Source organism: Hypoxylon trugodes, assembly GCF_022578975.1.
Source record: "Hypoxylon trugodes strain CBS 135444 unplaced genomic scaffold F4822scaffold_9, whole genome shotgun sequence".
Classification (NCBI taxonomy): domain Eukaryota; kingdom Fungi; phylum Ascomycota; class Sordariomycetes; order Xylariales; family Hypoxylaceae; genus Hypoxylon; species Hypoxylon trugodes.
The window spans coordinates 1,247,669-1,273,455 of record NW_026250024.1 but is presented as its reverse complement, the minus strand read 5'-3'; the positions used below and the strand labels follow the sequence as shown (position 1 = coordinate 1,273,455).

The 25,787-nt window shown below is 46.3% G+C and overlaps 11 protein-coding genes across 11 annotated transcripts; 2 read left to right on the top strand and 9 right to left on the bottom strand.

Annotated features, from left to right (window-relative positions):
* Positions 1–1,123: 1,123 nt before the first annotated feature.
* On the bottom strand, positions 1,124–1,922 carry F4822DRAFT_433281 (uncharacterized protein; the record flags this gene model as incomplete). Its single annotated transcript, XM_051461810.1, has 2 exons — positions 1,124–1,300; positions 1,398–1,922. The coding sequence occupies 2 exons, from the start codon at positions 1,920–1,922 to the stop codon at positions 1,124–1,126; spliced, it is 702 nt and encodes a 233-aa protein (XP_051310514.1).
* Positions 1,923–2,580: 658 nt separating this feature from the next.
* F4822DRAFT_416112 (glycoside hydrolase family 7 protein) lies at positions 2,581–4,002 on the bottom strand. The gene is made up of 2 exons (XM_051459308.1): positions 3,134–4,002; positions 2,581–3,069 (listed from the first exon to the last, which is right to left on the bottom strand). Exons 1-2 carry the CDS (start codon positions 3,948–3,950, stop codon positions 2,885–2,887), a joined length of 1,002 nt encoding a protein of 333 aa, XP_051310513.1. The 5' UTR covers positions 3,951–4,002; the 3' UTR covers positions 2,581–2,884.
* A 466-nt stretch (positions 4,003–4,468) lies between these two features.
* F4822DRAFT_416110 (uncharacterized protein) lies at positions 4,469–6,659 on the bottom strand. Its single transcript, XM_051459307.1, has 3 exons — positions 6,186–6,659; positions 6,061–6,136; positions 4,469–5,999 (listed from the first exon to the last, which is right to left on the bottom strand). The coding sequence occupies exons 1-3, from the start codon at positions 6,200–6,202 to the stop codon at positions 4,935–4,937; spliced, it is 1,158 nt and encodes a 385-aa protein (XP_051310512.1). The 5' UTR covers positions 6,203–6,659; the 3' UTR covers positions 4,469–4,934.
* A 598-nt stretch (positions 6,660–7,257) lies between these two features.
* On the top strand, positions 7,258–8,918 carry F4822DRAFT_371725 (uncharacterized protein). The gene is made up of 3 exons (XM_051456275.1): positions 7,258–7,622; positions 7,678–8,114; positions 8,167–8,918. The coding sequence occupies exons 1-3, from the start codon at positions 7,397–7,399 to the stop codon at positions 8,296–8,298; spliced, it is 795 nt and encodes a 264-aa protein (XP_051310511.1). The 5' UTR covers positions 7,258–7,396; the 3' UTR covers positions 8,299–8,918.
* Positions 8,772–10,435, bottom strand: F4822DRAFT_371756 (FAD/NAD(P)-binding domain-containing protein). Its single transcript, XM_051456276.1, has 2 exons — positions 9,542–10,435; positions 8,772–9,489 (listed from the first exon to the last, which is right to left on the bottom strand). The coding sequence occupies exons 1-2, from the start codon at positions 9,958–9,960 to the stop codon at positions 8,895–8,897; spliced, it is 1,014 nt and encodes a 337-aa protein (XP_051310510.1). The 5' UTR covers positions 9,961–10,435; the 3' UTR covers positions 8,772–8,894.
* A 13-nt stretch (positions 10,436–10,448) lies between these two features.
* On the bottom strand, positions 10,449–11,970 carry F4822DRAFT_416104 (S-adenosyl-L-methionine-dependent methyltransferase). The gene has a single exon (XM_051459306.1). It carries the CDS (start codon positions 11,446–11,448, stop codon positions 10,600–10,602), a length of 849 nt encoding a protein of 282 aa, XP_051310509.1. The 5' UTR covers positions 11,449–11,970; the 3' UTR covers positions 10,449–10,599.
* Positions 11,971–13,633: 1,663 nt separating this feature from the next.
* On the bottom strand, positions 13,634–14,698 carry F4822DRAFT_433275 (uncharacterized protein; the record flags this gene model as incomplete). Its single annotated transcript, XM_051461809.1, has 2 exons — positions 13,634–14,235; positions 14,287–14,698. 2 exons carry the CDS (start codon positions 14,696–14,698, stop codon positions 13,634–13,636), a joined length of 1,014 nt encoding a protein of 337 aa, XP_051310508.1.
* Positions 14,699–14,779: 81 nt separating this feature from the next.
* On the bottom strand, positions 14,780–15,628 carry F4822DRAFT_371687 (heterokaryon incompatibility protein-domain-containing protein). Its single transcript, XM_051456274.1, has one exon. It carries the CDS (start codon positions 15,407–15,409, stop codon positions 14,861–14,863), a length of 549 nt encoding a protein of 182 aa, XP_051310507.1. The 5' UTR covers positions 15,410–15,628; the 3' UTR covers positions 14,780–14,860.
* A 2,396-nt stretch (positions 15,629–18,024) lies between these two features.
* On the bottom strand, positions 18,025–19,010 carry F4822DRAFT_433273 (uncharacterized protein; the record flags this gene model as incomplete). Its single annotated transcript, XM_051461808.1, has 5 exons — positions 18,025–18,224; positions 18,280–18,405; positions 18,508–18,562; positions 18,621–18,725; positions 18,789–19,010. 5 exons carry the CDS (start codon positions 19,008–19,010, stop codon positions 18,025–18,027), a joined length of 708 nt encoding a protein of 235 aa, XP_051310506.1.
* Positions 19,011–21,257: 2,247 nt separating this feature from the next.
* On the top strand, positions 21,258–22,778 carry F4822DRAFT_371620 (putative short-chain dehydrogenase). The gene is made up of 2 exons (XM_051456273.1): positions 21,258–21,705; positions 21,757–22,778. The coding sequence occupies exons 1-2, from the start codon at positions 21,559–21,561 to the stop codon at positions 22,687–22,689; spliced, it is 1,080 nt and encodes a 359-aa protein (XP_051310505.1). The 5' UTR covers positions 21,258–21,558; the 3' UTR covers positions 22,690–22,778.
* A 318-nt stretch (positions 22,779–23,096) lies between these two features.
* F4822DRAFT_416095 (uncharacterized protein) lies at positions 23,097–24,661 on the bottom strand. The gene is made up of 2 exons (XM_051459305.1): positions 24,172–24,661; positions 23,097–24,119 (listed from the first exon to the last, which is right to left on the bottom strand). The coding sequence occupies exons 1-2, from the start codon at positions 24,270–24,272 to the stop codon at positions 23,156–23,158; spliced, it is 1,065 nt and encodes a 354-aa protein (XP_051310504.1). The 5' UTR covers positions 24,273–24,661; the 3' UTR covers positions 23,097–23,155.
* Between the last annotated feature and the right edge of the window lie 1,126 nt (positions 24,662–25,787).

Here is a 25,787-nt window from a genome sequence, read left to right as displayed (position 1 = left end):
AGAAGGTAGGGGGATTTATCGCTCGCGTTGATCACGGTTCTCATCCATCGTGAAGGATTTGCGACTGGCGTCTAGAGAAACCTCGGATTAGTAATCAGCAAAGATGCGTAACCCATATCCCAACGTTTGAACGAAGGGGCCTAGGCCCTATAGAGAAATTCAAAATAGCAGCCGCGCCGGTAACTTACAGTGATATCTGTGTCGGTCGCGTTCTCGCTAGATGTCTCGCTAGATCCGTGATTGAACGCCCGGCTAAATTGAAGGTGAAATGAGAGGTGCTTTTGTGTTATTGATGTTTTTGTTGAACGTGTGAAAGTTAAAGGGAAGGTTCACCCCTTAGATGCTAAAAATTTCCAGAAGGTAAAATAAAAACCTTGAGAACCACTGAATAGATCGTCACTGCCCTTTCTTACAATATGGGTAGCGAAGGAGCTCTGAATTCTAATTGGGCCACAGAATGATCCGTGTAACTTCACTTTTCTAACTCTAACCAATTGAATACAGGAATACCGTACCCCACATTCCTGTTTAGGCATTCGCACCTGAACCACCCTATGGTTAACGATACAGTAACCGACGGAGCGTCTAAGTGACTTCAGAGATACCAAGTTCGCAGTTTCTTTTAATATGAATCCGGCCGGATGTATTTGGGCATATCAACTTCGAGCCTACCTCATCGGTCAAATTGATTCATATATAGCCTTTTTTTTACTTCACACGTTTTATTACGCACGACTAGGAAACCGCAATGTGAATTATCATGTAAAAATACGCAGGTATTTCACGAGTTAACCAGTCGCCATACCTTCATTTTTACATCCACATTTATGAGTCATATATCGGCTCACGTATGACGTGGAGGGCATAGAGAACGTAGAAGACGCCCTAAACACAAAACTATCACTGTTTCCTACCTCGAACATCACACAACTGGCGAGCAACCAAGCTTCTAGACGAAAACGCAATGAATTCTCCGGTCTCAATCTAAATAAACTCAAGTAGCAATCTCTCTAAAAAAAATCGGCGATAGGCTTTATCGAGTAAAACCTAAGTCAGGCCCAAGTCGGGATTCTGACCCGCGTGTATCGCCCCACCACACGTTTCCCTGGATTTCCGAATAAATTTAGTACCAATAATGTTGGTACTCCCCATCTCGCATGGTAATCATGAACCCTCGTGCTTGGTGCAGCGCTGCGCGGGCGAATTGAAAGGGCCCTGGGAATCCCGGTTGTTCTGCCCAGGTCGATGGCTCACGAACGTTCACCCGGGGCGTGTTCCGAAGATTTCTTGCCCGACCGACCTGGATTTCACGGTATGTTAGTTCATAAACTTAGTGCCGTTATATCGAAGATATTCTTCGCCCGGAGAACCCACGAAATTGGACGGAATGAACATACCTGGCGCATGCGGTTCCACTCTCTCCGCTGCTCCTCTCGTCTCGCATCCTCCTCCTCCTCCCTCTCCTTTCTCTCTCTCTCTTTGAGAGCCTCTCTATCTCTTCTCTCCTGTTCCCTTCTCTCTTGTTCCTTTCTTTCCTTTTCCCTCATCTCTCTCTCTCTTCTCTCCATCTCTTGCTCTCTTCTCTTCATTTCTTTCTCCCTTCTTCTCTCCATCTCTAGTATCTCCATCTGTCTTTTCTCCCACTCAAATCTCTCCCAATCCCTCTTCTGCCTCTCCTTCTTCTCCCTCCCTCTCTTCTCGTTCTCCCTTTTCTCGTTCTCCTGTCTCACTTTTCTTTCATGCTCTCTCTTCTCTTCTTCCTCTCTTTCCTTTCTGCGCCTCTCTATCCTCTCATTTTCCTTATCTGCTTCCGTCCGTATATCCACGTTAGTGTGGCCTTCATAACCCCAAGGGTCTCTGTCGTAGTTTATAAGTCTGACCTCAACTCTGTTGAACGACACGCGCCTCCGGTGACGACCCATGTTGGGTAGACGTGACCTAGGTTTAAAACAGAGTGAGAGACAGCGCAAAAGAGGTTGGTAAATAAACCCTCGAAAGAGGAGGTAGGATAGAACAATTAACGCGGTACGATATAACATTGGTCGGATTTACCTTTCAGCTTTGCCGCAACTCGGAAAGGAATTGGTCAGATCATAAGGCTAGAGTCAAGATTTTCGTTCCGAAGGTTCCAGGCGTCAGTGTGTCGTGATAGCCACCCGCGATTGAGCCAGATGATTTGGCGGCAAGATTGGTCGCGGATACCGGGAAGTCAATCCCAGGCTCGATATAGACGGATGACTTGAAAGAGGAGGGTCCGAGGTTGGTAATTCACTCCCGCAGCGAAAGTAAAGCAGAAGATTTGGCTGAAAGGAAGGGAAGCGGTAGGTCGATTTAGGGTGAAGAATCTAAGAAGAAAATATAAGCAGTAGAAAGAGGTGAATAAATAAGAAAGACCCCTAGTGGAGTTGCATAGTGTGGATTACAAGCAAACCCGATTGTTCGCATCGTATACTAGTAAAATGGGTGGGTACTCAGGGATCTACCTAGGTACCTTAAATTCTTTACATCAAACCCATACTGTAGAGAAGGAGCTCTAGCCGCAATTACCCCTATGAGCGTACGTACTATGACATAAGTCGAGGAACTGTGGGGCTTAGGGCTGATATATACAAACTTTACGTGCTTCGGCCACCCCCCTTTTTCACTGTCTCCACAGATACGAACAAACCTATAAGCATACCCCTTTCCTCACTAGATAGACCTGAATGAGGTTTTTCTTTGGAAAATTTTCTTTTTCACAAGTAGCATTTGTCATTAATCACATGATTGGGCAGGAAGTAATGATTCAAAAATAATATGACTTCAATTCAATACTTCAGATTTGTGTTTTGATTCGTCACAGCTCATATAGCTATGATAATATCCTCAAGGAGCAAAAACCAGTTCAACCCTTCGTGGTAGATCCGATATCACCCCATCGAATGTTCGAAAAGATGACATGTGTGTCGGGGTGCTGAGACTGAATAGCGGAAGGAGTGCTTTCAGCAGTGTTGCAAGGTCCATTGTTGCCAGCGTCAAGCCAACCCATCTGTTGAGTAGCATCATTCCAGATACTAATCGCCAATACCACTGTAATATTTAAATTAGCAACAATTCGGGAACTTCGAAATCTTAAAAAATGTTTAATACTCACTTCCTCGTCCCAGAGCCTGGCCCATACCGGGAAGACCACCGAAACCACCGCAGCTCGAGATCGAACCGCCGTTTATCTGCTTTCCGTCCTGGATGTATTGACGGTTGATTTGCGTCAAAGTGCCGCTGCCGACAAATTGCGTTACAACCGTGAATTTCTTGTTCGTGTCGACAGTACCTCCGGTAGCCCAGAAGTTACGCTGGCCACTCGCATACGGGTTGTATCCGCAACCAGACTTGTCGCAGTCGTTCCCGCTGCAAGGGTGCGGCGTCATAGCCGTGGCCTTCGCATTGGCCTCGAGAATATCCATCTCATTGCAGCAGTAGCCCTGGCATTGGGCGTCGCAGTAACCTTGACCGGCTGCCGCGCCGCCTGAGGAACCACCGCCGTCGGCCTTCATTTCCGAGAGGTAGAAAGCTCCGTTCTCTCCGCAGGGGACTTGCGAATAATCGACATCCACAGAAAGCTCTTGGTTGAGAAGCTCCATCATAACGTACTTTCCAGCATCGTCGATGAGGTAGATACGCGGAGACGCGGGATTGAGCGTGCTGCCCGATTTAACGTAGTGGTATAGAGTTACGGCATCCTCCAAGGTAGAAACTCCCATAGCAGCGTAGTCATCGGCCGTTCTTGAGCCAGCAGCACCCTTAGCGTATTTAGAATCCTTGTCCAACACGACAGAGGTGTTTTGCTGCACGCAACCCCCTGAAGTGGTACATTTCCAGGTTGGGAGTGGAGGGTGTTGCTCAGAGCTCTGGGCGATCGCGCTTGTTAGTAGCGAGACTAACAGGCCAGCATATAAAAATTTGGAAGGCATTGTGTATATTGTATCCAATTTTCTACGAGCCTATAATCGCGATCAAGACTGGCGCAATGCAAAGTTGGGGGGATATCGTCATGTTTTGTACCTACTAACTGGCTATTTTTAATCAATCCGTGCCCCTGGACAAGCTAGATACCTCCGCATTTTTCATCTATTTAGGCGTGGCTTGAGATCTACGTGCCGGGCCGGCAGTCGGCAACTAATCCATTCAGGAAATCCGGAGTGTACGAGTGAGATTGTGTCATATAACGGCTGAATGATGGGAAAATATCCACCGCGCAGCCACCCCATACGGCAGCTACGCCTATTGCATCGACAGTACCATACCATTGGATCCTGGCCCCAGAGCCAAGTTCGCAACCCTGATTACCCAAACTTGCGGCTTGGTATAATATGTAAAGACGTCACACTCCTACTTTTGAGGCGTTCAATAAACTCTTGGCTGACAAACACGGGACAGTCGGTAATCTATATTTGTGTATTAATCGTCAATTTGAATTACGTATTATATTAGCTTCGATCTAACCAGCCCCTGACTCCACGATCTTACGACGAAATTGTCCGCGTATCAGCACAGCCTTGGTAACACTCGAGAATATGTTTGGTGTATTCGTAGGAAGAGGTAATGATTTTATAGTTGCCCCGTATCCGTTATGGACAATCACACAAATCCACATCGCTTACGATGGGACGATCCCACCGATGTGGCTTGTGACGTAGCGTCGACTGTCAGTACTAAGATATATTTAAACTAGCTGAGAATTTGTGGCGCTTTCGTACACGGCAAGGATGGCAAATGTAATCCATAAATAGATACAGTTTCCATATAAGCTGTATTTTGTTATACAATTCTGATACGAACAGTAGGGCAGCCACAGTTGCACCAGGTCTAAGTGTAGAATGTATCTTTCACCTCTTTTCTCCGTGCCCGCGTGTGTGGATGACCCCTACATGAGTACCTGACGGATACCTAGGTAGCTATTCCTTCCTTGTACACCGAGCAGCAAGATCCTTTAATCGATGGTCAAGATCCATCTGGCAGTCGCCTCGTGCTTTGCCTCGGGCTGAATCTGGGCCGCCTCCGGAGTCCAAAATTGGCCCTGCTCTAGCGAGAGTATCCAGCATACCGAGAGCTTCGGTAGCTTGCTTTACTTCTTTGAGTACTGCTTGTGTTTGAAATGCCGACTGTTCCTCCGGATTAATCGAGGAACCTTCGAGTCCAAAACCAATACCCTCAGGCAGGATTCGGTCACGATGTTTATCCTTGTCCGCTGCGATGGCACACATGCAGACCTCAAGCAGCTCTAAGATCTGATACATGAGTGTGGTGAGTAACATCAAGCACCTGGGATTCCTCGAGTTCCGTTGAAGACGCAGCAGCTGGATTAGCCTCGAGATCGCGTTTTTGACGACCCCGAGGATGATTTTGGAAGCTTTTAAGTCCGCCATGATGTAGTTTTCGAGGTCGCTAATGATCTGACAACTTTCTAAGCAACATTGGCTGTCTATTTCACTCCTTGGTCGTAGCCCGAGTGACATCTGCAATTGAGGGGTAGATGCTACTTCTTCAGATGAGTCGATCGGAAGAGGAATTCTAGGACACGGCGCCAAACACTCTTCAATATTTACGTTTATAGAAGGGATGTTGATTTCGGTGTCATTAGTAAAAGGCGTTATGGTTTCGGAGTTAGTGGTAGCCCCGGCGTTGCTGTGCTGGACGATTTCTGTGTTGGAAGAACCATCCGGGGAAATCATGGCAATAGTATCTGAAGGTTGGAGCTCCCAATCCGATATAGACCATTCCGTGCTCTCATTCTGTGTTTGATCTTGGAGATCAAGGTCCGCTAACTCGCCTTGGGGGGACAAAGGGCGTTCCTCAGAGTAAGTCACCATACTCTGCAATCGCTGAATTTCATGATCTTTGATCGGCTTCTTTTTCGCTCTAATCCCTGGGACTTTACCCACTCTAGACTCAAGGTATATACACTGCGTGCTTGTATTGCGACATCGTTCGCAGCCAGACTTTTCGCCGGAGCATTTGACCTGTTAATTTTATTAGTCCTCCGCTTTATGACTCAGTAGGTAGGTTGTTGTTAGGGCTCACCTTGGCAGCGCAACATTGATTACAGGCACTGCGAAGTTTCACCAGTCGGGTGCGATTTGCGACTGTGCGCTGCAGGCTATTGAATACATCAGAAAGTGTAGCTTCATATCTGCGCTTATACGGACCTTTGTGATGCTAGCATCGTAACGGTACAGGTGATGGTTGGATTAATTTTGCGTTGCGCAAATTGCGACGCCTCCCTCGGCTTGGTACGGCAGTCTTTTCTCCTCGCTTGCCCGCTAAGTAGCCTACCCTGGTACTATATTGACCATCCACCCTATCTTACTCCTACACCTCAGACTAACAACCTGGGCTGTACAATGATCTTGTAGTGCAAGCCTTACAGCGATATGTAACAGTGTACCTAGGTAGGTATTCATAGGGCATGCCGCAGAAATGCACCTGTAGCAATAGTATGCTTGTAGCTGTTCAGGTGTTGACTGTTGGCTGCGGATAGCGGATGCCCGCTTGTCTCGCTTTACCCACTTATCTAATCCCTTTGTTCCCTTGCACGGACGGTTAGGTATCTTAGCTTGTGTCACCACACCTTCCAACAAGTTAGTTCTAGCTCTATTGATTCCCTAGGCGTCTAGGAAATCTCTTACATGCATGCCAAAGACTGCCACCACTAAGTCTAGATTATTGGTAAACCCTAGGGTGATAGATGTATGAAGAAATTAGACTATAATATCATAAGGCTTAGGATTTCGCGCCTTTTTCTGGTAGGATTATCGAACCAATTGTGAGACAGCCAGAGATGTATGAGATTAGCCTGGACGCACGTGGCTTAAATATTCAGGTATGCCCTACGTCTACGAACTTTTGCTTACTTGAATAACTTAACCGTAAACACGCCCATATCCTATTGCCTTTTCCCACATCTTCCTCATGTTGCTGCTGTGGATAATTGGGCAACCTAATAAGAGCCGCTTATACAGAGGTACATCCAAGGGCTGTTTTATATAGATCAAGCTCGGATCATGTTCCCCGCCTTTGCGGCAACGTTGGTAAGCAGTCAGGCTCCTAGGTGCCCTTGAGAATAGGTTCTTCGATCGCATTACCTCTTGTCGGGATTTCCTAGAGTACCCACCGTATCTCAGTACCCGGTCGTAAAAGAATACCTAATCGCTACACTTCTTCGGCTTCCTTTTACATGACCTGCACCGGAATACCCAACCAAAATGGGAGGGCTGCGTATTTTCTTATTTTATGCGTCCGGTTTACTCCTTTGGTTATTATGTCTTCCTACGTAGACTCATCCTCTCCATCCCTCGCTCTACGCTCCCCATATACTCATAGGTACTTCAATTACTGTTAATCATTACCTCTTAAAACCATGTCACAGGATGGCAATGGCCTCGCTTACTCGAGTACAAGATTCCGGTATGCTACGCCGGCTGAAATTCTGGCGGCTGCCGCAGCCCTTCCTGCGCTAGGCATAATTATCGTCATGGTCCGCTTCTACACTCGGCTACTCCATAAGGCCAAACTCGCAATCGATGACTTCCTTATTCTTCCTGCAGTTGTCTTAGTCTCCGGGATGGGGGCCGCTCTCATAGCTGGCAAGTCGCTTAATCTTTGCTCCAAGGAAGTATTCTAACACCACTTGTGTAACAGGTGTAGAGCAAGAAGCTGTGGGATATCCAACGCCTCCGCCGCCAGACTCTGATCCGGAATTGGTCTTCACCTGGCGTGATCCGAAAATCACCATGGTGCAGAAGGTCCAGTTCGTCACACAACTCCTTATGATCGCTACGTATGGTTTCATCAAGCTCAGCATCATCTTCTTTTACCGTCGCATATTTATAATGAATGCGGGCGACCGTTTCAATCTCGTTACCATAATATGTGCCTGTGCCATTGTCGCGTGGACCCTGGCTTATATCTTCGCCGTCGCATTTGACTGTGGCACACATTGGGGTGCCCATTGGGGTGCGGTCGCCGATCTCTTCGCCTATTGTCATGGTGGTTTCGAGGTTCAGCAGATTGTAGAATCGCTGCTTATTACCGACCTAATAACTGATGTGATCATCATCGCGTTGCCGATGCCTCGAGTACGTACCCCACCAAACTTCAGCCAGTCACATACTAACTGCTTCATCTTAGATCTGGGGACTACGCCTTACACTAGAGCGCAAGATCGATCTTCCTTCTGGGTGGGGTAGCTATTGGTGCAGCTGCCGCACGTCTCGGCATCTACGTGACGCAAACAAAGTACAGCCTGGACCCCACCATTGATGAGAATATGTCAGTATCTACGATAATATACTGGTCCATGATCGAAGCGGGGCTTTCCCTCATCGCCGCCTGCCTGCCCGCCACGCAACACCTATTCCGCGGTCGGTCCATTGGCTCCGTCGTAGCCAGCGTGCGAAGCGTTACCCCACTGCATTCTCTCGATAAGTCCCAGGGCGCCGGAGGTATGGGGGAGTCGCGCAATACCAAATCGAACGCTCTGCCTATTACCCAGGATCAGACCGCCGTTGACTCTTTTCGAAAGCTTAACGAATCGGAGAGCTCTGCTGAGATGACTACGCAAAGTAGAAACGGGGATTACTAGTATTATCGTGGTTATTGGAAGAAAGCGATATGACTTGATGAATGTTAGATGATTATAGTGTAGTCTTAGTTATTAACTAGAGATGTTTTAATTAAGGCAAATCATATCCATTCTTCCATCACACCTCATACTGTATATGAGCAGACAAAAACAGCACGGTCGCTTTCGCTCCTAATATATCATTCCAGTCATCACAACTCTTGCAGGTCTCGGGTATTTATTATTTTTTTCTAGTCTAACTTGGTACCAGGTGATAGATGTACTTTTATTCTCCCTAAGAGGGCTTTTTCTGCATCTTTTGCATAGCTTCACTCAAGCTCTTCTGTCCGTACATTCCACTCTGAACGTGACTAGCTACCCCCGCGGCACTATTCGCCCCAGCATTGACCGCGTTCGGAGTCGTCTTTAGGAAGGACGAGTTATCCCCGGCGGCGAAGCAACCCTTCAAGCTCGTCTCCCCAAATGGGGGACTCACCTTTAAATCTCCCTGTGGTGTAATCTCTAGACCCAATTGTTTCGCTAGAAAGTCGCTCTTTAGTTTGCTTAGGGGCTTGTGGCCGAGAAATGCTTCGTCCTTGGTTGTACCATCCTCGAAGTGTATTGTAATGCCGAGTTGATCCGGCCCCAGGGCGAACTTCGTAATGCGACGACTGTCGACAGTAAAAGGTGCAGTCGAACCAATCGCCGCTCGAAAATCTTCGATCTTGGAGGTGTCGCCGTTTGTATAAATAGTGACGGACTTGGTGAATCGAGCTGCGTTGCGAGAGACGTGGAGGGCAATGGGAATCGGTGCGACATCGTTGATTGCTAGAATACCAGATGATTCGCTTCCACGCTGTTCATAACCGTGGCAGAATAGGCAGTGGTAGCTTATCACCTGTTAATACGAGCTTTATAAGTCCAAGAAGCACATCTACTTACATACTTCGCCCCCAACACTCGTCAAAACAGGGTATGTCCAGAGGTACATCGATAATGCCAGTTGCGAGAACCAAGCTTCGGCCCTTCCACAACTTACCGTTTTCATCAATTACTTCGAATAAACCCTCATCATTCTTCTTGGCCTTCTCAATTTTCACGTCCTCATAAAAGATTGTCTTGTAGTTTTCGAGTGTGTTGACCCTGGCTGCGTCGCGGAAAGCTATGGGATCCTTACCATCCCAGGTAGGCAGCATATGGAAATGGGCGGCACGTTCATTTCGATACGAGTTCGAGTCGAACACAATAGCCGTATGCACATTGCGCGCTATGGTGACAGCTGAGTTTAGTCCAGCAGGCCCCCCACCAATGATGAGGACATCAACAAGATCTGGAGTAGGGGTTTTCGCATGAGGTGGCATTTTGGAAATAAGTGGGGTTATACGGACTTCAAACAAGAATCTGGATGAGGAGATTCTAAGTGGATAGAAAAGCAAGGCTATGGGTGAAAGAGGTCATATAGGTCGGACCGTTAGTGTTTGGTTTGTATGAAACATGTTGCCCTTACATGACCGGCGGCCGGTGGGCCCCACATACTCTACCGGTCGCCGAACGGGTAGCACTGTAGCAGTGCTGTCGGCTTCCGGCATATGTTGCTCTCCCCAACCCAGGGAGCATGGAGGCGCAAGAGTGCGTCGTGGATTGGGGCTTAGGGCAATGAATGAGAACCCGAAATTAGCGGTTACATGTACAAAATACACGGCGCAGGTTACAATGGGCCCGGATAAACATGGGGAAAGCGTTTTCACACCCTGAATCCATGACCTGTTTGAAGATCAATTTGTCAGTTGAGTAGAGGTGGTTGGTGGGAAGCGGACCCCGGACCAAGTTCAACCAGATTATGTGGATTATGAGGAATCTGTTTTATTTTCCCTATACATACAGCAGTCCTTATGCAGGTGACGTAGGTGTATCAAAAACGAACGCCACCAGCACGAATTAGTTACATGTACACTGGTGTTTACCTAGGTAGGTAGTGTTTGTTGGCTACCGCGCCCATTTCAATTGGGCTTCTTGACAATAGCAACATGAGCGACAGCCTCTAGGGTAATTTTCCCACCCTCATCTACATGAAATCCTTCTTTCTTAGCGAGGATCTCCTTGTACTTAGCCACTGCTGTATCCCATTTCTCCTCGTCTTCCTCCGTCCACCCACCAGCCGGCTGGCCAATAGCACTCCAGATGGCGGTCGCAAACTCGTCAAGATCCTTGACAGGCAAAAATGCAGATTTCTCGTACAGCTTAATATCCTCGAATTTGAAACCACCTTCTACCAGTCGGTTTCTGATGTATTCACGATCATTGTGCTTCATCTTGGGTTCAATGGCTATTCGTGCATCGGGGCCCCAAACCGCCCGACGGGTATCCTGAGCGGATTCTCCTTGTGGGATTGACAGCCAGAACGCCGTCACGGCTGTGCCCCCTGGTTGGAGGGTGCGGTACATTTCTTTTGCGGCTGCAACAGGATCATCAATGATGGGCAAGCCGAAAGATAGGAAAGAGTGAGTAAAAGTGGAATTGGGGAATTTCAGTTTCTGTGCATCCATGAGATTAGCTTTTGAGGGCCATTTTTTACCCGCCGAAATGCCGTTGTAGATTTGCACCATGGGCGGGACGGCATCCGTAGCGTGGATTTTGATGCTGTCGGGTGGTGATGTAGCTAGGATGCTCTGGGTGACCGGTCCCAGGCCACACGCATTGTCGTGAATAATGGAGTTAGGAGGGAATGCAGGTAGAATGCTCATCTCATACTGGGCGATTGTGAGTGTCTCATCGGCGCCAATGATCTGAAACAACTTATCATCGAAGGGCATAGCCTGCTTTGGAACGGAGCCTGAAAGAGCAGCCATTTTGCTAAGTGTGTTACGACACTAACCTAGATAACAATCAAATAAAAATGAATTATAGATGTATGTTGGCACGAGAAAGGGTAGATACGTAGGTGATGAAAAGAGAAAGAGGATAGATTTTGTTTAAGAAAGTAGTGTCGCTGTTGCGCAGCTTGTCGGCGGCCGTTCCTGGTATTTTCAGATAGGTCCCGAGCGCCCAATTTTCGGTAGCCGGCAGTGTCGTAACCTAAACATTTTTTTTTCTTACAGAGGGAACATAGACAATGAGGAGGTGGCCTACGTATAGTAGGTACCCTACCTACCTAGGTAAGTACCTAGGTAGGTTACTAACCACGTACTGAGGTAAGGGAGAGAAGACATAACGGCCAACTGCATCATTTTAATACCAGTACTGATGTTGGTACCTCCAGTGTTTACATAAGTACTTAGGTACATATATGTACCTATTTCTCGGTGCCCGGGGGTCTGCCGATGCGTAGTGGGGCATACAGGAGGGAAAAAAACAAACAAAACAGGTAAAAATGAGTCCTTACGTTTATATTTCCTCATCGTTGCCCTAGATCTTGATGAATGTAACTTCGTCTAGTCTCTGCCGATTCAAATCATTGATATCGACTGTTTGTCCTTGAGACTCGACCTCCTGCCAAGGGCATTCGGTACCCTCAGGCACACGACTATGGCCCTGGGTAGAAAAGGAAACAGCCGACGCATAAGCCCGGAATAGCTTCTGAGTGATGGGCTGGTTAGGAGATATCATTCTCATATAATATGCCAGGAAAGTAGAAGGTAACACTGTACGCCTACCCTGTCTTGATCCACTATTATGGAGTTATATTGAGCCATATATACAGATGCCTGTTTCTAACGATTCTCGGCGTAGTTTATAACAGAGAGGTATTGGACCTTTATATACATTTAAAGCGCCGAAATATGTTTCCCATTTGCGATGGGTGAAGTATTTTCTCAAACAAAAAGCCTCCTCTCATTTTTCCCCTGAACGCCAGAATCCAAGACCCAGTTTTCCCAGCCTACCCACTCATGATATCCGTAACGCCGTTCATTCCATCAAAATACAACAGTACATTGAAATGGTTTTGTCCCAACTTCTTCGGACCGCCCGCCGGCGAGGAAGGTGCAGTCGTGTTTGTTAATATCGGCAAGTACCTAGGTACATGCTCGGTCGGCCCCTTCCGTCGCGGCGTACCTCGGATCCGATCGAAACGCCAAACTCCGTTACTGTGGGGTCAATTGCGCCTCTGACGTTTGTCTATGGAGAAAGACGGGAAATTCGAAGCCATCTTCGAAGCTTAATGCATTCCTTCGATGATGTGAAGGTATGTGGTACATGTCGTAAGCGTCCTCATTTTCGTCTAGGGCAGATTCGCAGTCGCTGAAAGCTGGGCTGCCGACCTCAAGAGAACACGGGCGGGTTTGTGACAAGATCGATGTATTCTTTTTGTTTGACGTCGGAATAGGGATTGGTTGGGTTTGTGATGTATGGATGTGAGTGGTTGTAATTTGTTCCATTCTAAAAGGGGAACTTTTTGCTTATGGGATTGTATAATGATTGAATGCTTCTATGGTTTTCAGCTGAATGTTGTGATGTGGCGGATGAGATAAGTTCGTCCATGATTAGATCGATGCGACTATATATCTAGATACAGTGACCAGGATTCGCAAATGGTGACGATGAGTCGCCCGAGCAAATTAATCGATCAAACTATAGAGATCTGTACATACCGAGCCATCCTCGTCTCATCGGACAAACATTTAAAGTTTTGAATATTGTACTCAGATGCTTTCCTGCGCGCATAATTGAAGAGTGGGCTTAAATCGCATGTTTTTCCTACTTTCTGCCACCTTCGTGAGTTGAGAATCGTACGATCGGAACAACCCGGTTGCGCAAAACGACGGAGCATCTCGTCCCCTAGCATCGGTATCCACATATACTTCATCTGTTAATAATCAGTTTCCTTTTACAAACGTCACCAGACTTGCAAAATCTATTCCCGAACAAAGATCTAGACTTTATCTTCGAAATTGGGTGTTTTGTCAACCCATTAAGCAAGCCGGTATTTTTTCTTGGTTACCTAAGGAAGGACATTTTAAATAGTTATCTCCCTACGATTATATTACATAACCATAGTAGCGCCACTAAGTGGAGAAATCGAGTAATGGAGAAATCCTAAACCAGGACAACATTTTTCATCGTCTTCTTCATGTTAGCCTCAAACTCTTCCGTACCTATTTCCCCGTATGGTCTTGCCCACTCGCCTTTCATTAGGCGCAGGAAATGAGCTTTCCCAACAAGGTGTCGATAAAAACAAGGAACTCCAGGATCAACCCCGGTCTTTCGTGCCTTTCTCACTAAGAACGGAGTGGGGCAGTCAACATGAACAAAAATCTCATCGCCTAGTTGCGAACCTGGTGGTACAGTTCCTAGGAAGCCTTTAGAATTTATGGCAATGCGGCACCCAAAGGATTGAGAACGCATTATAGCTTTTTCGAAAGCTCTGCCTAATTCGCCCCCCTTAAATTCGGCCCAAGCGCCGAACGCTCTATCTACAAGATCTCTACAGAGATGTTGCTCACCATTTGACTCTGGAAATCCCGGGGAGAATCCGTATGCCGGTACTTCACAGACCCCACTTTCGCAGCTATGCCGCTTCGGTCTTCTAGTCTCCCCCACGTCTAGCAGTACCCTCCAGAGCGCTTCGCGTGTCGAGATAGCGGGAAAGGTCCCGTAATCCGTCCATGGGTATTCGTCTGATAAAATACGACGGATATCTGCTTAGGCAGTAGATAACTAATCGGCCCTAGAGTTTCTGATACACGGACCTAGAAACACGATTCTGTCGAAGGGCATGCATTTGCCCATAATCCTTTTCCGATCGAGAGGCGAAAAACAGCCATCTTTGATTTTGGCCCCCTTTCCCAATCCAGTCCAGAACCTATCCCCCATGGTATCTAGGCGGGTGTTGAAGCTCGCGTTAGAATATATCTTGGGGGGTCGAGACCAGTCAACCACCCACGATGGTAGATCTTGGTCTCTGTCCTCCCAGCCAATCCCACCAGCTAGAAGGTGTGTATAGTCATCTCCTTCCATTATTATCGCCAGGGTTGCCTCCATGAAGACCTGGTCTTTCGATTTCTCATAGTCTGGGGATATTATTGGATTACCAAACCATGAATCTAGTTTTATAAGCTCGCCATCCATAGAAACTCCATCAGCAGTGCCCTTTCGTTTCATGGTACTGCCAGATACGAGACTAAGGATAGCGAAGACTTAATCTCGAGGCTCCGTTGCTAGAGAATTCATGGTACTAATTAATATATCCCTCAGTGCCCTTTTAGGACTCCGCCTAGATTTATTGATCATTTCGAGGAGTCTTGATCCTTCTAGGGAGGGATTTCAAACACTAGATTCGGAGATAGTTTCGCGATAAAAGGCGCGTTCCGGGTCGATGAATGGTTCCGTATCCTTGTTTTGTTCTTTTAGCATACCCATTAGATGACCCCAACTGAGAGACACGCCACCAACATGGATAGTCAGATCTTTAGCAAAAGCTAGCTCCTGTATGATCCAAACACGTCTCCAGTAAGAATGGCATAGAATCTCCGTCATCCACGAGTAGCTTCTAAGCCTTCGGGATTTAGCCATGTGCTCAATCTCCTTGTCGGTGATATGATTCTGTGAATCTAGTTCTATCTTCGGAATCACATCCGGCATCTTGGGTGAGTCTACTGCCGCTACTGGTGCATGAAGGCGTAGAGTGTTTTCTGTTGCCATGAATACAACAGCACTGCGGGATTCATTTACGGTATTTCTCCCTAAGACACCGACTACCTTCGAGGCACGACGGTATATCTCCCCCATCAACGCTACTTGGCGGGCTTTTTCCTTGTTGTCGTTTTGATTGATACATATTGAGTCAATCCACAGATACCGCACATCAACCATAACTTTCAGGCAATATTCGGCGCTGGTGGTGATATTCAATTCGTGTGTGTCGCCGATGAGAATCGTCTTGTCCCTATCTGCACTCCCCACATATAAGAGATAGCGGTGTATTGTGGAACTCGACCCAAGTTAACGGTGATAATTTTATACTGACGTTTTATCTGTGGAAAGAAGAAGGACCCATGATTCAACGATCTCTGGTACTCTAGGAGGCGTATCGTATCTTCGGGTAAATTTTCCAAGTACTCGTAGGGGCTTCGCCGCGGTGTTCCTACCCGGGAAAACATTGCGCTCTCTTGGGTTATAGGGAAGAAGGGGCTTCCCCTCAATCATAATGAAGGGGCGCATTGTTTATATAAAAGTAGGCAGAGGGTGGTCGTAAAGCTATTGGCAGATGTGTTGCACTTTTAAATTGAATACCTGCATGTAAGAACTCGATGTCTCCAGCCAGTAATGTGAGACTTAATTTAACATCAGGCCTACAAATGTATCATAATACATGTCGGAACAGCATAACATTGTCTCTTCTTATCAATTGGGCGTACTTGGTGCCCGTAGCTATTCGGGCGTTTTAACAGCCTATTATAAAGGTTCAAGACAAAAGTTGTACATTTTAGAGACACCCAGAGAGTATTTTGGGGAACCACTAAGCTACTAGTACTATATTCCCCTGTATACTAGGTACCTAGTGAATCTTGCACTAGATTATAGCGATAAGTCCCTATAATTAAGGAACTTTACCGATTGTATAAAGACAGCCAGTGTTGATCTTTCTTTTACACAGCCTTTTCTGGGAGCCGATATTCGAAACGTCCACCGCCTGCCTTTATAGCCTAGCCAATACCAAGGTATTTTTCAGAAAAGGCAAACGCTTACTTTTATAAATCGAAGTTCTCTACTACATCTATACATTCATGCTACACGATATACACCATAGTATGTAACAATATACCTATCTACGCCAGTACTACCTAGGTACTTTTATAACTGCGGCACTAAACTTAGGAGGTACAGCCGATTACGCCCTAGATCATCTAGAGCGGACTAATAAACGTAGCCTTAGGTATATAGCCCAGTTAACAAGAATAAAAAAACACTCAAGATTACTTAAAAGGACTTGTTATTTATTCCTATTAATTAATAATCCGCTAGAGGACTAGACTCCATGAATATTTGCAGACTTAGGTATTTTCTGTATCAAACATATCCCCAATGTTGTTATCATCAATGCAGTCTCCAGTTCGACAAGAGTCACAGTGGGCCTTACCAGATGGAGCGTTGGCCTCACATCCACAAGCACAGCTGCATTTGGCCATTTTGAGTCAAGAACTTTAATAGATCAGTGGTGTCGAATGACAGAAGCAGAATATCGCGTGTAGAGTTTATTTCCTCTGGTTATGGCAGGATTCCATTACCATATACTATATTTAACCATTTCACTATTCATTGACAGCTACGGTGTTTCTAAACAGTAATAGATAACCTCGTAATACCCCATTCCAACCCTTAATCATGGTCATTTCAATAACCTGAGTACTACTGCCATGTGTAAAAACTTGATCTCTGCAGCCGTACACGTCTACCGTGATACATCTTTTTAATAAGGCGTACTTAGTGCCTTTTCGATATGCTGGGCAATGAAGCGGCAGCCTGTCCACAAAGTCAGCCACTGTAAATTAGGGCGCTTTAGCGATCATAAAAACAACCATAGTGAGTCTTACGAGACGGAGCGTGTTAACAGCTTCAATGTTCATGAACAATAATAATGAATAACTTAGCCCTACTCCGTTCTAACCCTCAATCATAATCTTTCAAATAAACTGAATACCAATGGTCATGTCTACTGACAGACAGCAACCTCAGGTCCGGCCCAGTACACTCCGGATATTATTGACGAGTAGAAAAATCGTGCCATTAAAACATCAGGTTTTCATTTCGAGCCTACGACAGGTTTCCATCAAATAACATTCTAAGTACCGCCTAAGGAATAGGTCCCTCCATACGATTTTTTATTGTTAAGGATCGTTCGATTCATACTACATAAATACCTAAGTAAAGATCGAAGAGAGCTCTGAGTTGTTGAAACTCATTGACTCGCCAATTCCACCGCACAGACTCATATTAGATCATTCTGGTTCTATCCATAGCACTTAGTCCAATCCCAATTCTTATAGCTCCTCGCTCTATTTGACAACTGGAAGGGGGTTCTGCCCTGCGCTCCAGGTGTCAAAATGGGTTTTTTAAGGCAGTATATTGAATAGCTATAATCTTTTTATGATCTGCTTGCCGTATCTCCCCCCTTCAAGTTCCTTCGGGAGAAGCTACTCTTTTTATGCTGCCTTACGGCAGTACATGATATTCAGTATAGCTTCCTTTCTTGGATACGAGATTGCCAAGAGCTGTGTTGGTGCCTTATATGCAGTAAAGCGCTTACAGCGCTTCCAGCGGGCCTATCAACCTTTGCCTATACATGTGTTGGTGATGGCTTCCTATCAGGGTGTTACAGGTATCATAACACCAGGTCTTACCCCCGTCGTTGGTGACCACCCCTGCGATGACTTTGTCGGATGGCTGGTAGTAGAGGCGTAACCAACCCTCCTTGGCAGGGACCTGGATTAGTGCGAGAGGAGAATTGGTGAGCACGGTGTCGGGGGTTGAGAGTTCGATAGTCTTCTGCCAGCCCCCGGGTTCGTGTATTCTGTCTGCGTGATTCTATTCTGATCGTTGGTTGCGAAAACCCAAATATTAGTGGTGCCACTGCCAAGAGCTGCCGTGCAGCTGTCGTTGACATAAGTTCCCTGGCACGTGAAACTGCCTAGACGTATTTTAGTAGGGTATGGTCTAGATCCTATATATTCAGGGCGGCTCACTTTGAGTCCAGTTGCCTTGAGAATCCGATACCCACTCGACGAACTTTGCGCCCGACACCTGGAAGTAGACTCGGGGGAGGATGGTAGCTGTTAGTGCAGCAGAAATACCAGTTCCGGAGATTGCTTCTGGTAAGATATTAGTGCCGTTACGCCACCCATCGCCATACGCAATTTATCTAATTTTATTGTTGGTATCTTGATAGTATACTCGAATGTCTTGGCCGGAACCGGACTGGGTAGCGGCGAGTTCAGAGTTGGGGACCGCAGTGAAGTATGCGCCGGTCTTGTCTGTTAGAGCACCGCCGGTCCACCCTTTACCATCTGCCCCAGGAAAGGATCACTAGAAGGGTTTGTGAGCTAGAATCTAGTATCACAATAAGTTGAACGGGAGTTGTTACCTCCACAATATAGCCCTCTGAGGAGAGGCAATAAACACGAATCTGGACCTAAATCGGTCAGTCATAATGCAATCTAGTTTGACGGCGTCGAGGTTCGCAGCTTTTCCATACCTGAGTTCCGCCACTCCAAGAAACAGCGGCGATGCCACTGTCTAATTTCCCTTTACCGACGGTAGCTTCGGTATTTTGATGCCAAGGTGGATTGGAACCAGTATCATAGAGAGTCTCCCGGATGTTTCTTTCGGTATCATGGTAGTAAACAGGAATATGTGTGTTTGTTCCATCGCCAAAGGAGATGGCGGCCAAGGACGTTCGGTTAAGAATTATAGCCATTGCGATATTTTGGCGGATAGTTAAGTGTTATAGAAATGTAGAAGCTATGAGTTTAAGGTGTTGTGTATGTGAATTATCTGGAGAGGAGAGGGTACGAAGACGACTATTTATACCCAGTGGTAGCAGAGGAAACACAGCAAGACACAAGGCTCTTCTCTCCAGCCGTAAATCGGAGGAACAGACCAAACATACTGTAGATTGTAAAAGTCCTGTCACATTATCAGCTTGTTTCAATCTAATAGCAGGTGACTAGTTACGGTACCGTATACTTCGGCGACATTGGCTTCATTTACTTCCAACTTTTTCACATCGCACGTTAGTCAATACGAGTTTTAGTCACAGAGGTCCGAGACACGCCGCTCTTTCGTCTTAAGCATGACACTGATATATACATAAGTGAGTGGCCTGGCCTTAGGGAAGGGCTTATAAGAGCAATCCCAGAGCTCCAACCGCTCTGAAGGTAGTCCCTGGCCTCAGTCAAGTTCGAGAGTAACCTAATAACTCGTTCTCAGGTATGGGATACCTAGTTGTAATCCTCAATTCGCATTGTTCAAGAATTGAATATGAAAGCTACATATACCTAGGTACAATCGAGCCCCTATCGTAGTTCGCCAGCAAAGGCATATGACTTCACCGGGCTATTTGGTGGCGTCCGGACAGCAATAATATTGAGGCGCCTTTGTCAGGCCTGCAGGGATGTTAAGCAGTCATATGAGTATATTGACAGACCGGCGAGCAGTGAATTGTCTTCAGCTGCCAAGTACCCCATTGATATGCAGGCCCGATCCAAACTTGAGAATAGACGGATCTATGCTTAGTACTGCATAGCCCCCGATGAAAACGAGGCTACTCTGCGGGGACAGCCCGGGGACTTAGGATCGATATTCCGGAGTGCCAAAGATGACAAGGTTGCGACTTCATTCCTGTGATTTTCCCATTGGATGCATGTATAGCTCACCTGAATTTCCTTGTACTGATAATGATCGCCATCTACCCTGATGTGGGCCATCTTTCTAATAGCTTTTTCCTCCACAGGCCAATATTGATTCTGAGTGCCCAAAGGGGATCTTTGATCATCACGCACGGACAAACCAAGACCATCGTCTCACTTTGAAGTCTGCAGGCTCGAACGCCACATATAAGGATCAACTGAACTTTCTGGCCGTTAACGACGCTTAGCCGATGGAAAAGCGTATAATGAAGAAGCACTTCAAGACCAGTGAAAGGTCGCCGAGGTTGCCGATGGTGTAAAGCCTCGTTCCTCTGTCGTGTGTACCGTATCACACGACAACTTCAATCCTTCTCCAACTCATAATTGTAGAAGAAGAAAAACTGCAGCCCATAAGACGAATAAAAAGAAAGCCTTTGCTTAGTAGTTTCAATCTGTTTACTCCCGAAGGACGACACACTTACTATTACCACTCTTTGCGTTCCCACAATCTTAGTTAGACTTTAATTGTAGAATAAACTTGGATGGTATCAATTCGTTAGATTGACATAAAGCTGGGAAAAGTGAAAGAACGAAATATACATCTCAAAATGATGGAAGTTTTATTTTCCGTCGGACTCCGCGGGGTGCACCCTTTTAATAAGACCGGCTTTAGCGGGGTACCCCGGAGCTAGTGCCTAAGACATTCTTACAGTGCGAATTGGAGATACGCAACTTACCTAGGTACATATAATACATGTATATGTAGATGACAGGTTATTCGGTCGGACAGTGTGTCGAGAACTGTGTGGGGTGCTCAAAATATGAAACCTGTAGTCTCTGCCTCTTTACTCTTTTCTTCTCGATACAACATCATACCCACATACTTTCTATACGAACATCCACTGAATTAACCTATACTCAAGTGCATGGGTATCTACCTTTCCTCAATCCTTTCGTGCGGCTCCTAGTTTGTCTATTTCAATTAGACCAAGAAAATAAATGGTTTTTCACTTAGTCAACCTACCTACGATATGGAGATAAAATTGTACGACGCTTTGGAGGTCGAAATAGAACGCCTCCAGATTACATACATAACACTTACACTTACGGATCATGACTAATATCCCTTCACCGGACCAACTTAGCTCCGCTATAGAATGGCCTCCGTATCGGCTGGAGCTAGGGAACTTATAATTCCCCGTGTACTATCGGTTTTGTGTGTATAGCCGTGCAATTAATTCCGAGGTTTCAATTCCTAGATAGGTGCAGATGGAGAAGGCTACTAGACATTTGATATCTAACGCAATTCTCATGATGGTTGTTACTAAGTCCGTTAATTCCATCACTATTTTAAGGGGTTAAGAGATAACCAAATTTAGAGGTTTGATGTCATCCCAAGCCAGAAAAATGCAAACTATCAGGCAGATGCCAACACGAATAAGCAAGTTTGCTAGATAAACATGGAAGTTATCTCCAAGATGAATATAAATACCACTCGAGTATGCCTCAGTCGAAGAGATGCTCTTGACAACCCAGACAACCATCACATCACTAGAACTTCACATCTCCAATCATCGTCACGCAAAATTATTGTGATAACACCAATTCACCGCGAAAATGACGGCTACTACGCATCCCGAGTTTAACGACAAGACAGAAGCCCTAGAGGTAGCCAAGGCTTTTGCTGAAGGGGTTCACGGCAAGACCGTACTTGTGACAGGTGTCAACCCCAAAGGGATTGGATTCGCAACGTGCCAGGCTTTTGTAAGTATAGCTATGAATTTCATTTTCTGAAATTACTAATGAATATTGTAGGCCTCCCAATCTCCAGCCCACTTGATCCTCGCTAGTCGTACCCTATCCAAGACTCAGGAGACTATCGACACTCTCAAAGCCCAGTATCCCGATGTTGACTACCGCCCCCTCATATTGAATCTCTCCTCTCAGAAATCTGTCCGAGAGGCTGCCGCCGAGTTCTTGTCCTGGTCTGATGTCCCGACTCTTGACATTGTAGTGAATAATGCGGCCGTCATGAACATCCCGGAGCTCACACTTAGCGAGGATGGGATCGAGATTCAGTTCGCGACTAACCACGTCGGACACTTTTTATTCACTTCTTTGGTTATGCCGAAAATCATCAAGGCTGCGGAGAGAAATCCCAAGGGACTTACACGCGTTATCAACGTCACTTCTCTGTCTCCTACCATGGGTGTCTTCAGGTGGAGCGACATCCACTATCAGAAGAAAAACAAAGACCTTCCCGAGGAAGAACGACCCCCTTTCGACATTCACAGAGCGTGGGGCGAGGTCGACCCCGAAGAAAACTCGTATCTTCCGCTCGAGGGTTATAACCAGGGCAAAATAGGGAATGTATTGTTCAGTGTTGCTTTGAACAACAAGTTGTATGAGAAATACGGAATCTTGAGCATGGCTGTCCACCCGGGAATGATCCCTACCGAACTATCGAGAGAAGCTGCGCCAAGGACTTGGGACGCGATCAAGCGAATGGCTGAGTCCTCGCGTTTCAGCTACAGAACCCAGGGTGCAGGAGCATCTACAAGCCTTACAGCTGCGCTGGACCCGAAATTGGCAATGCCTGAGAGTAGAGACGGCAAGGAGAACTACGGTGTCTACCTTATGGACTGTCAAATTTCCGACAAGGCGCTTCCCGGCTCAGTCTCGAGCGAGAAGGCCGAGCGTCTGTGGAAGCTCTCGGAAGAGTTGGTTAAGGAAAAGTTTGATTGGTAAAGGAACCAAATTTGGATCTCATTCATGTAACACCACTCTCCTCCACGCCACTTTTTATAACTAACCTTACAATTCTTCATCCATAAATTTGTCATCCATCCTTGAATATTCTACGTTACTCCCAATGAGCGAAGAAGAAAAAAGTCCGCTCAAAGTAGCCTCATAAAGTTGTTTATTATGGTACAATTATGTGGGTCACACGCTAACTTGATCCTAGCCCCCCTTAATATAGGGGATCGTGAATTTGTTTTCGCTTATGTAATCCAACCCCCTTTTACCCCTGACACCAACAGAGAATAATGAGAATTTAGCAGATGCACACTTTATTAATCATTTCATTATCCTTATAACACTATTTTAATACAGTATAGATTTTTGCGTATTTACCGAACTTGCTCGACACTGAAGAGCAAGGTTAGTCGTACAGAAACAGGGATGTCTTCGGGGACGCAAAGCTGACTCAGATTCATCTCCCGTATCTCCCCAGATATTGTCGCTCAAAAACATCGGGTTCCTCAGCACCTTGATTTTGCACCATAGGCACCTCCGTTCCGGTCTCCCCTGACGGCAGTGAGCCCCTGGTAGACACTGATACCGTCATCCCGGGATGACTGCGCATGGGACTCGCATTGCTATTGTCACTGCCGCTGATTGCACTGCCCTTGTACATGTCGGGGACGCCAGTGTGGTTAAAAGACGGAAAAGCTCCAGCGCCGGTAATGCCACCCTTGGCTATGTGCTTGAATTCGTTGAGGACGACGAACTCGACCTGAAGCTTGAAGGCGTACACGAAGGAATGTAGAACAGCCTTCAGCGTATAGTACTCGAGATAGTCAAGCGCAATGACGATCACGTCAGCCAGGACCACGAGCACCTGCACGATGATGAGGAATGCTAATGTGGTTTTTGCCTTCGCATTAAGCGACAGTTTGAGAAGTTGAAGCGTGCCCCACACGTAAATGGCTGAGATTGCTGTCTCCTGGACAGAGAAGGCCATGATCTGAATGCGTTCCATGATTTCCATATGCGGGAGATATTTCGCATGTGTCGCAGAATTCGATATTAAGAATTGGAAGGTAATTGTGGGCACGCCGAACACGAATTCATCGATAATAATCGTCGCCAGCACGATGCGCAGCAGTCGTTTATCCGATGGGATGACGAGGTGCAACCGTGACCATAAGACAACACTAAACCCACACACCTCCGCGACCCATCCAATTTCGGAGAGCACGGTAGTCAAGATCCAATTCGCTTCCGGCACGCAGAACTTAAGTACAAACCCGACAGCATGGATCGTCACACCCCACGTGGTACCCAGGACCGACCAGAAGTAAACCCCACGCCAACGCTCGAAGGTGTAAAGCACCCAAAACGTTAGCTCGACAGTAGTCCATATCGGAAGAGCCGTGAATACGGCAAGGATGGACCTTGGATGGCGTTAGCATCGAAGCACGCGCGCCGGGTAGGAATTCATTTTACCAGACGGTTAGATTCCAAGGGAGCGGTCCGGTCCGCGCGAAGGACCAGTCGAACTCGTCTAGTGGCACCCATGGTACCGTAATGTTTCGGACGCCAGACATAACTGCAAGTGATTTCGATGGCTAAGTAAGGATGCAGAGTAATTAGGATTATTGGGAGGTATGGTTCCGTCTACTTGGGCACGATCTAAGCGAGATAACGAAGTGACGACCAACGTCCCTTGTTAAATACAAAATCCACACAACTACCCCCAAAGCTTTTTGTACTCCATGGGACTAAAATACGCAATGCTAACGGTGAGAATCGCTATCTATGGCCTCTGAAGCTTATCATGGGTAGGGTTTAGGGTGAGCACGCGTGGCCTCCTTGCAAGAGGCCATGAAGATCCAGCATCTCCGACCGGACTTAACATACGTTTTGTTCAGCTTTCGCATATATATAGACAATTCGGTAGGGGATAAAGAAGCCGATTGGGTACCAATCAGCATGGAGGCTATAGCGATGTAACGCTATAACCCATTATGTGCCGAACGCATAGAGGGCTAAATGCGCCATAGTCAGGGGACGAATACTACCACGACGAGGGCATCGTTCTCGGCCCTATACATACTAATCGAAATGACGATATCTTCAATCTACCTCGTGCCTACCCACATTGTCATGACTAAGAGACATTGAGGTTTCAGCTCGGAGGTAGTGAGGAGTTAAGATAAATATGGTATGTTTGCGATGAAAACTGACTAGGTGCGACCAAGAAACCTGGTTTGTGAAACTCCATTCTTACTAACGTCGCTGCATATGTAAATGTCAGACGTATAAAATATTATTTTTGTTTTACTTGATGACTGGAATCGGTGCTATTCAGCGTCGCATTCTGGATATCACGTCAGAATTTAGACCCTACCAAATAAGGAACGCAGGGGAAATTTCTTCAGTATGGCTTCTTTCCATACGTGTGATATGCTTGAACACCGACACGTCATATATACCGTTTTTAGTTGTTATATAGACAGTTCGGATTATCTACCTGGTGGATTGTGTAGGTTTTAGGTATAAAGCCATATCAACCCCTTCAGGCGGAACGATCATAATTCAAACTAGAATTTTTCCTGGCCTGATTTACAAGTACGCATTCATCCTTCTACGTTTTATTTGTCTTGGAATGAATCGCTACCAGAGCCCTAACCTTATAAGTCCGTTATGACAGGGCCATCGGCGCTGTAATTAGTGAGGTGCTAAAATGCGCTATGGATGTGTTGTAATTTTAGGGTCCTACACGGCTTGAGGCCCTATAGTCGGGTTACAGCGTGTTACGGCACGCAGTCGAAACTCACTATAAATGTACGTAGGTACCGTAATCATAGGGCTCTATAGGTCTTCGGGAACTGTAATTATAGCGCATTATAGCACTCAACTAAGATGTATTGTAGGAATGCTGGAAATACAGCGCTCTACAGGGCGTTTTAGTGTAGTGCTGTTATGCGCTGTATGTACTTATAGGTGCGTAAGTGCTATAAATCCGGCCGCTATAATTACCTAGGTACCTAGATATAGCGCATACACCACTACGATCCCCTATATTTACAGGGAGCTTCAGTAACATGACTCCCTGTAGT

Bases quoted from the DNA above. Each gene is read 5' to 3' on its own strand.
- F4822DRAFT_416104 (XM_051459306.1), bottom strand. From the start codon at position 11,448: ATGGCTGCTCTTTCAGGCTCCGTTCCAAAGCAGGCTATGCCCTTCGAT.
- F4822DRAFT_416095 (XM_051459305.1), bottom strand. From the start codon at position 24,272: ATGTCTGGCGTCCGAAACATTACGGTACCATGGGTGCCACTAGACGAG. The intron at 24,120-24,171 runs GTAAAATGAATT...ACGCCATCCAAG, and splicing joins CCTTGGAATCTAACCGTCTG to GTCCATCCTTGCCGTATTCA.
- F4822DRAFT_371687 (XM_051456274.1), bottom strand. From the start codon at position 15,409: ATGGTTGATGTGCGGTATCTGTGGATTGACTCAATATGTATCAATCAA.
- F4822DRAFT_416110 (XM_051459307.1), bottom strand. The intron at 6,000-6,060 runs GTGAGCCCTAAC...TAAAATTAACAG, and splicing joins ATCAATGTTGCGCTGCCAAG to GTCAAATGCTCCGGCGAAAA.
- F4822DRAFT_371620 (XM_051456273.1), top strand. From the start codon at position 21,559: ATGACGGCTACTACGCATCCCGAGTTTAACGACAAGACAGAAGCCCTA. The intron at 21,706-21,756 runs GTAAGTATAGCT...TGAATATTGTAG, and splicing joins TCGCAACGTGCCAGGCTTTT to GCCTCCCAATCTCCAGCCCA.
- F4822DRAFT_371725 (XM_051456275.1), top strand. From the start codon at position 7,397: ATGTCACAGGATGGCAATGGCCTCGCTTACTCGAGTACAAGATTCCGG. The intron at 7,623-7,677 runs GCAAGTCGCTTA...CTTGTGTAACAG, and splicing joins GGGGGCCGCTCTCATAGCTG to GTGTAGAGCAAGAAGCTGTG. The intron at 8,115-8,166 runs GTACGTACCCCA...GCTTCATCTTAG, and splicing joins TCGCGTTGCCGATGCCTCGA to ATCTGGGGACTACGCCTTAC.
- F4822DRAFT_416112 (XM_051459308.1), bottom strand. From the start codon at position 3,950: ATGCCTTCCAAATTTTTATATGCTGGCCTGTTAGTCTCGCTACTAACA. The intron at 3,070-3,133 runs GTGAGTATTAAA...TAAATATTACAG, and splicing joins CCAGGCTCTGGGACGAGGAA to TGGTATTGGCGATTAGTATC.
- F4822DRAFT_371756 (XM_051456276.1), bottom strand. From the start codon at position 9,960: ATGCCACCTCATGCGAAAACCCCTACTCCAGATCTTGTTGATGTCCTC. The intron at 9,490-9,541 runs GTAAGTAGATGT...ACAGGTGATAAG, and splicing joins GAGTGTTGGGGGCGAAGTAT to CTACCACTGCCTATTCTGCC.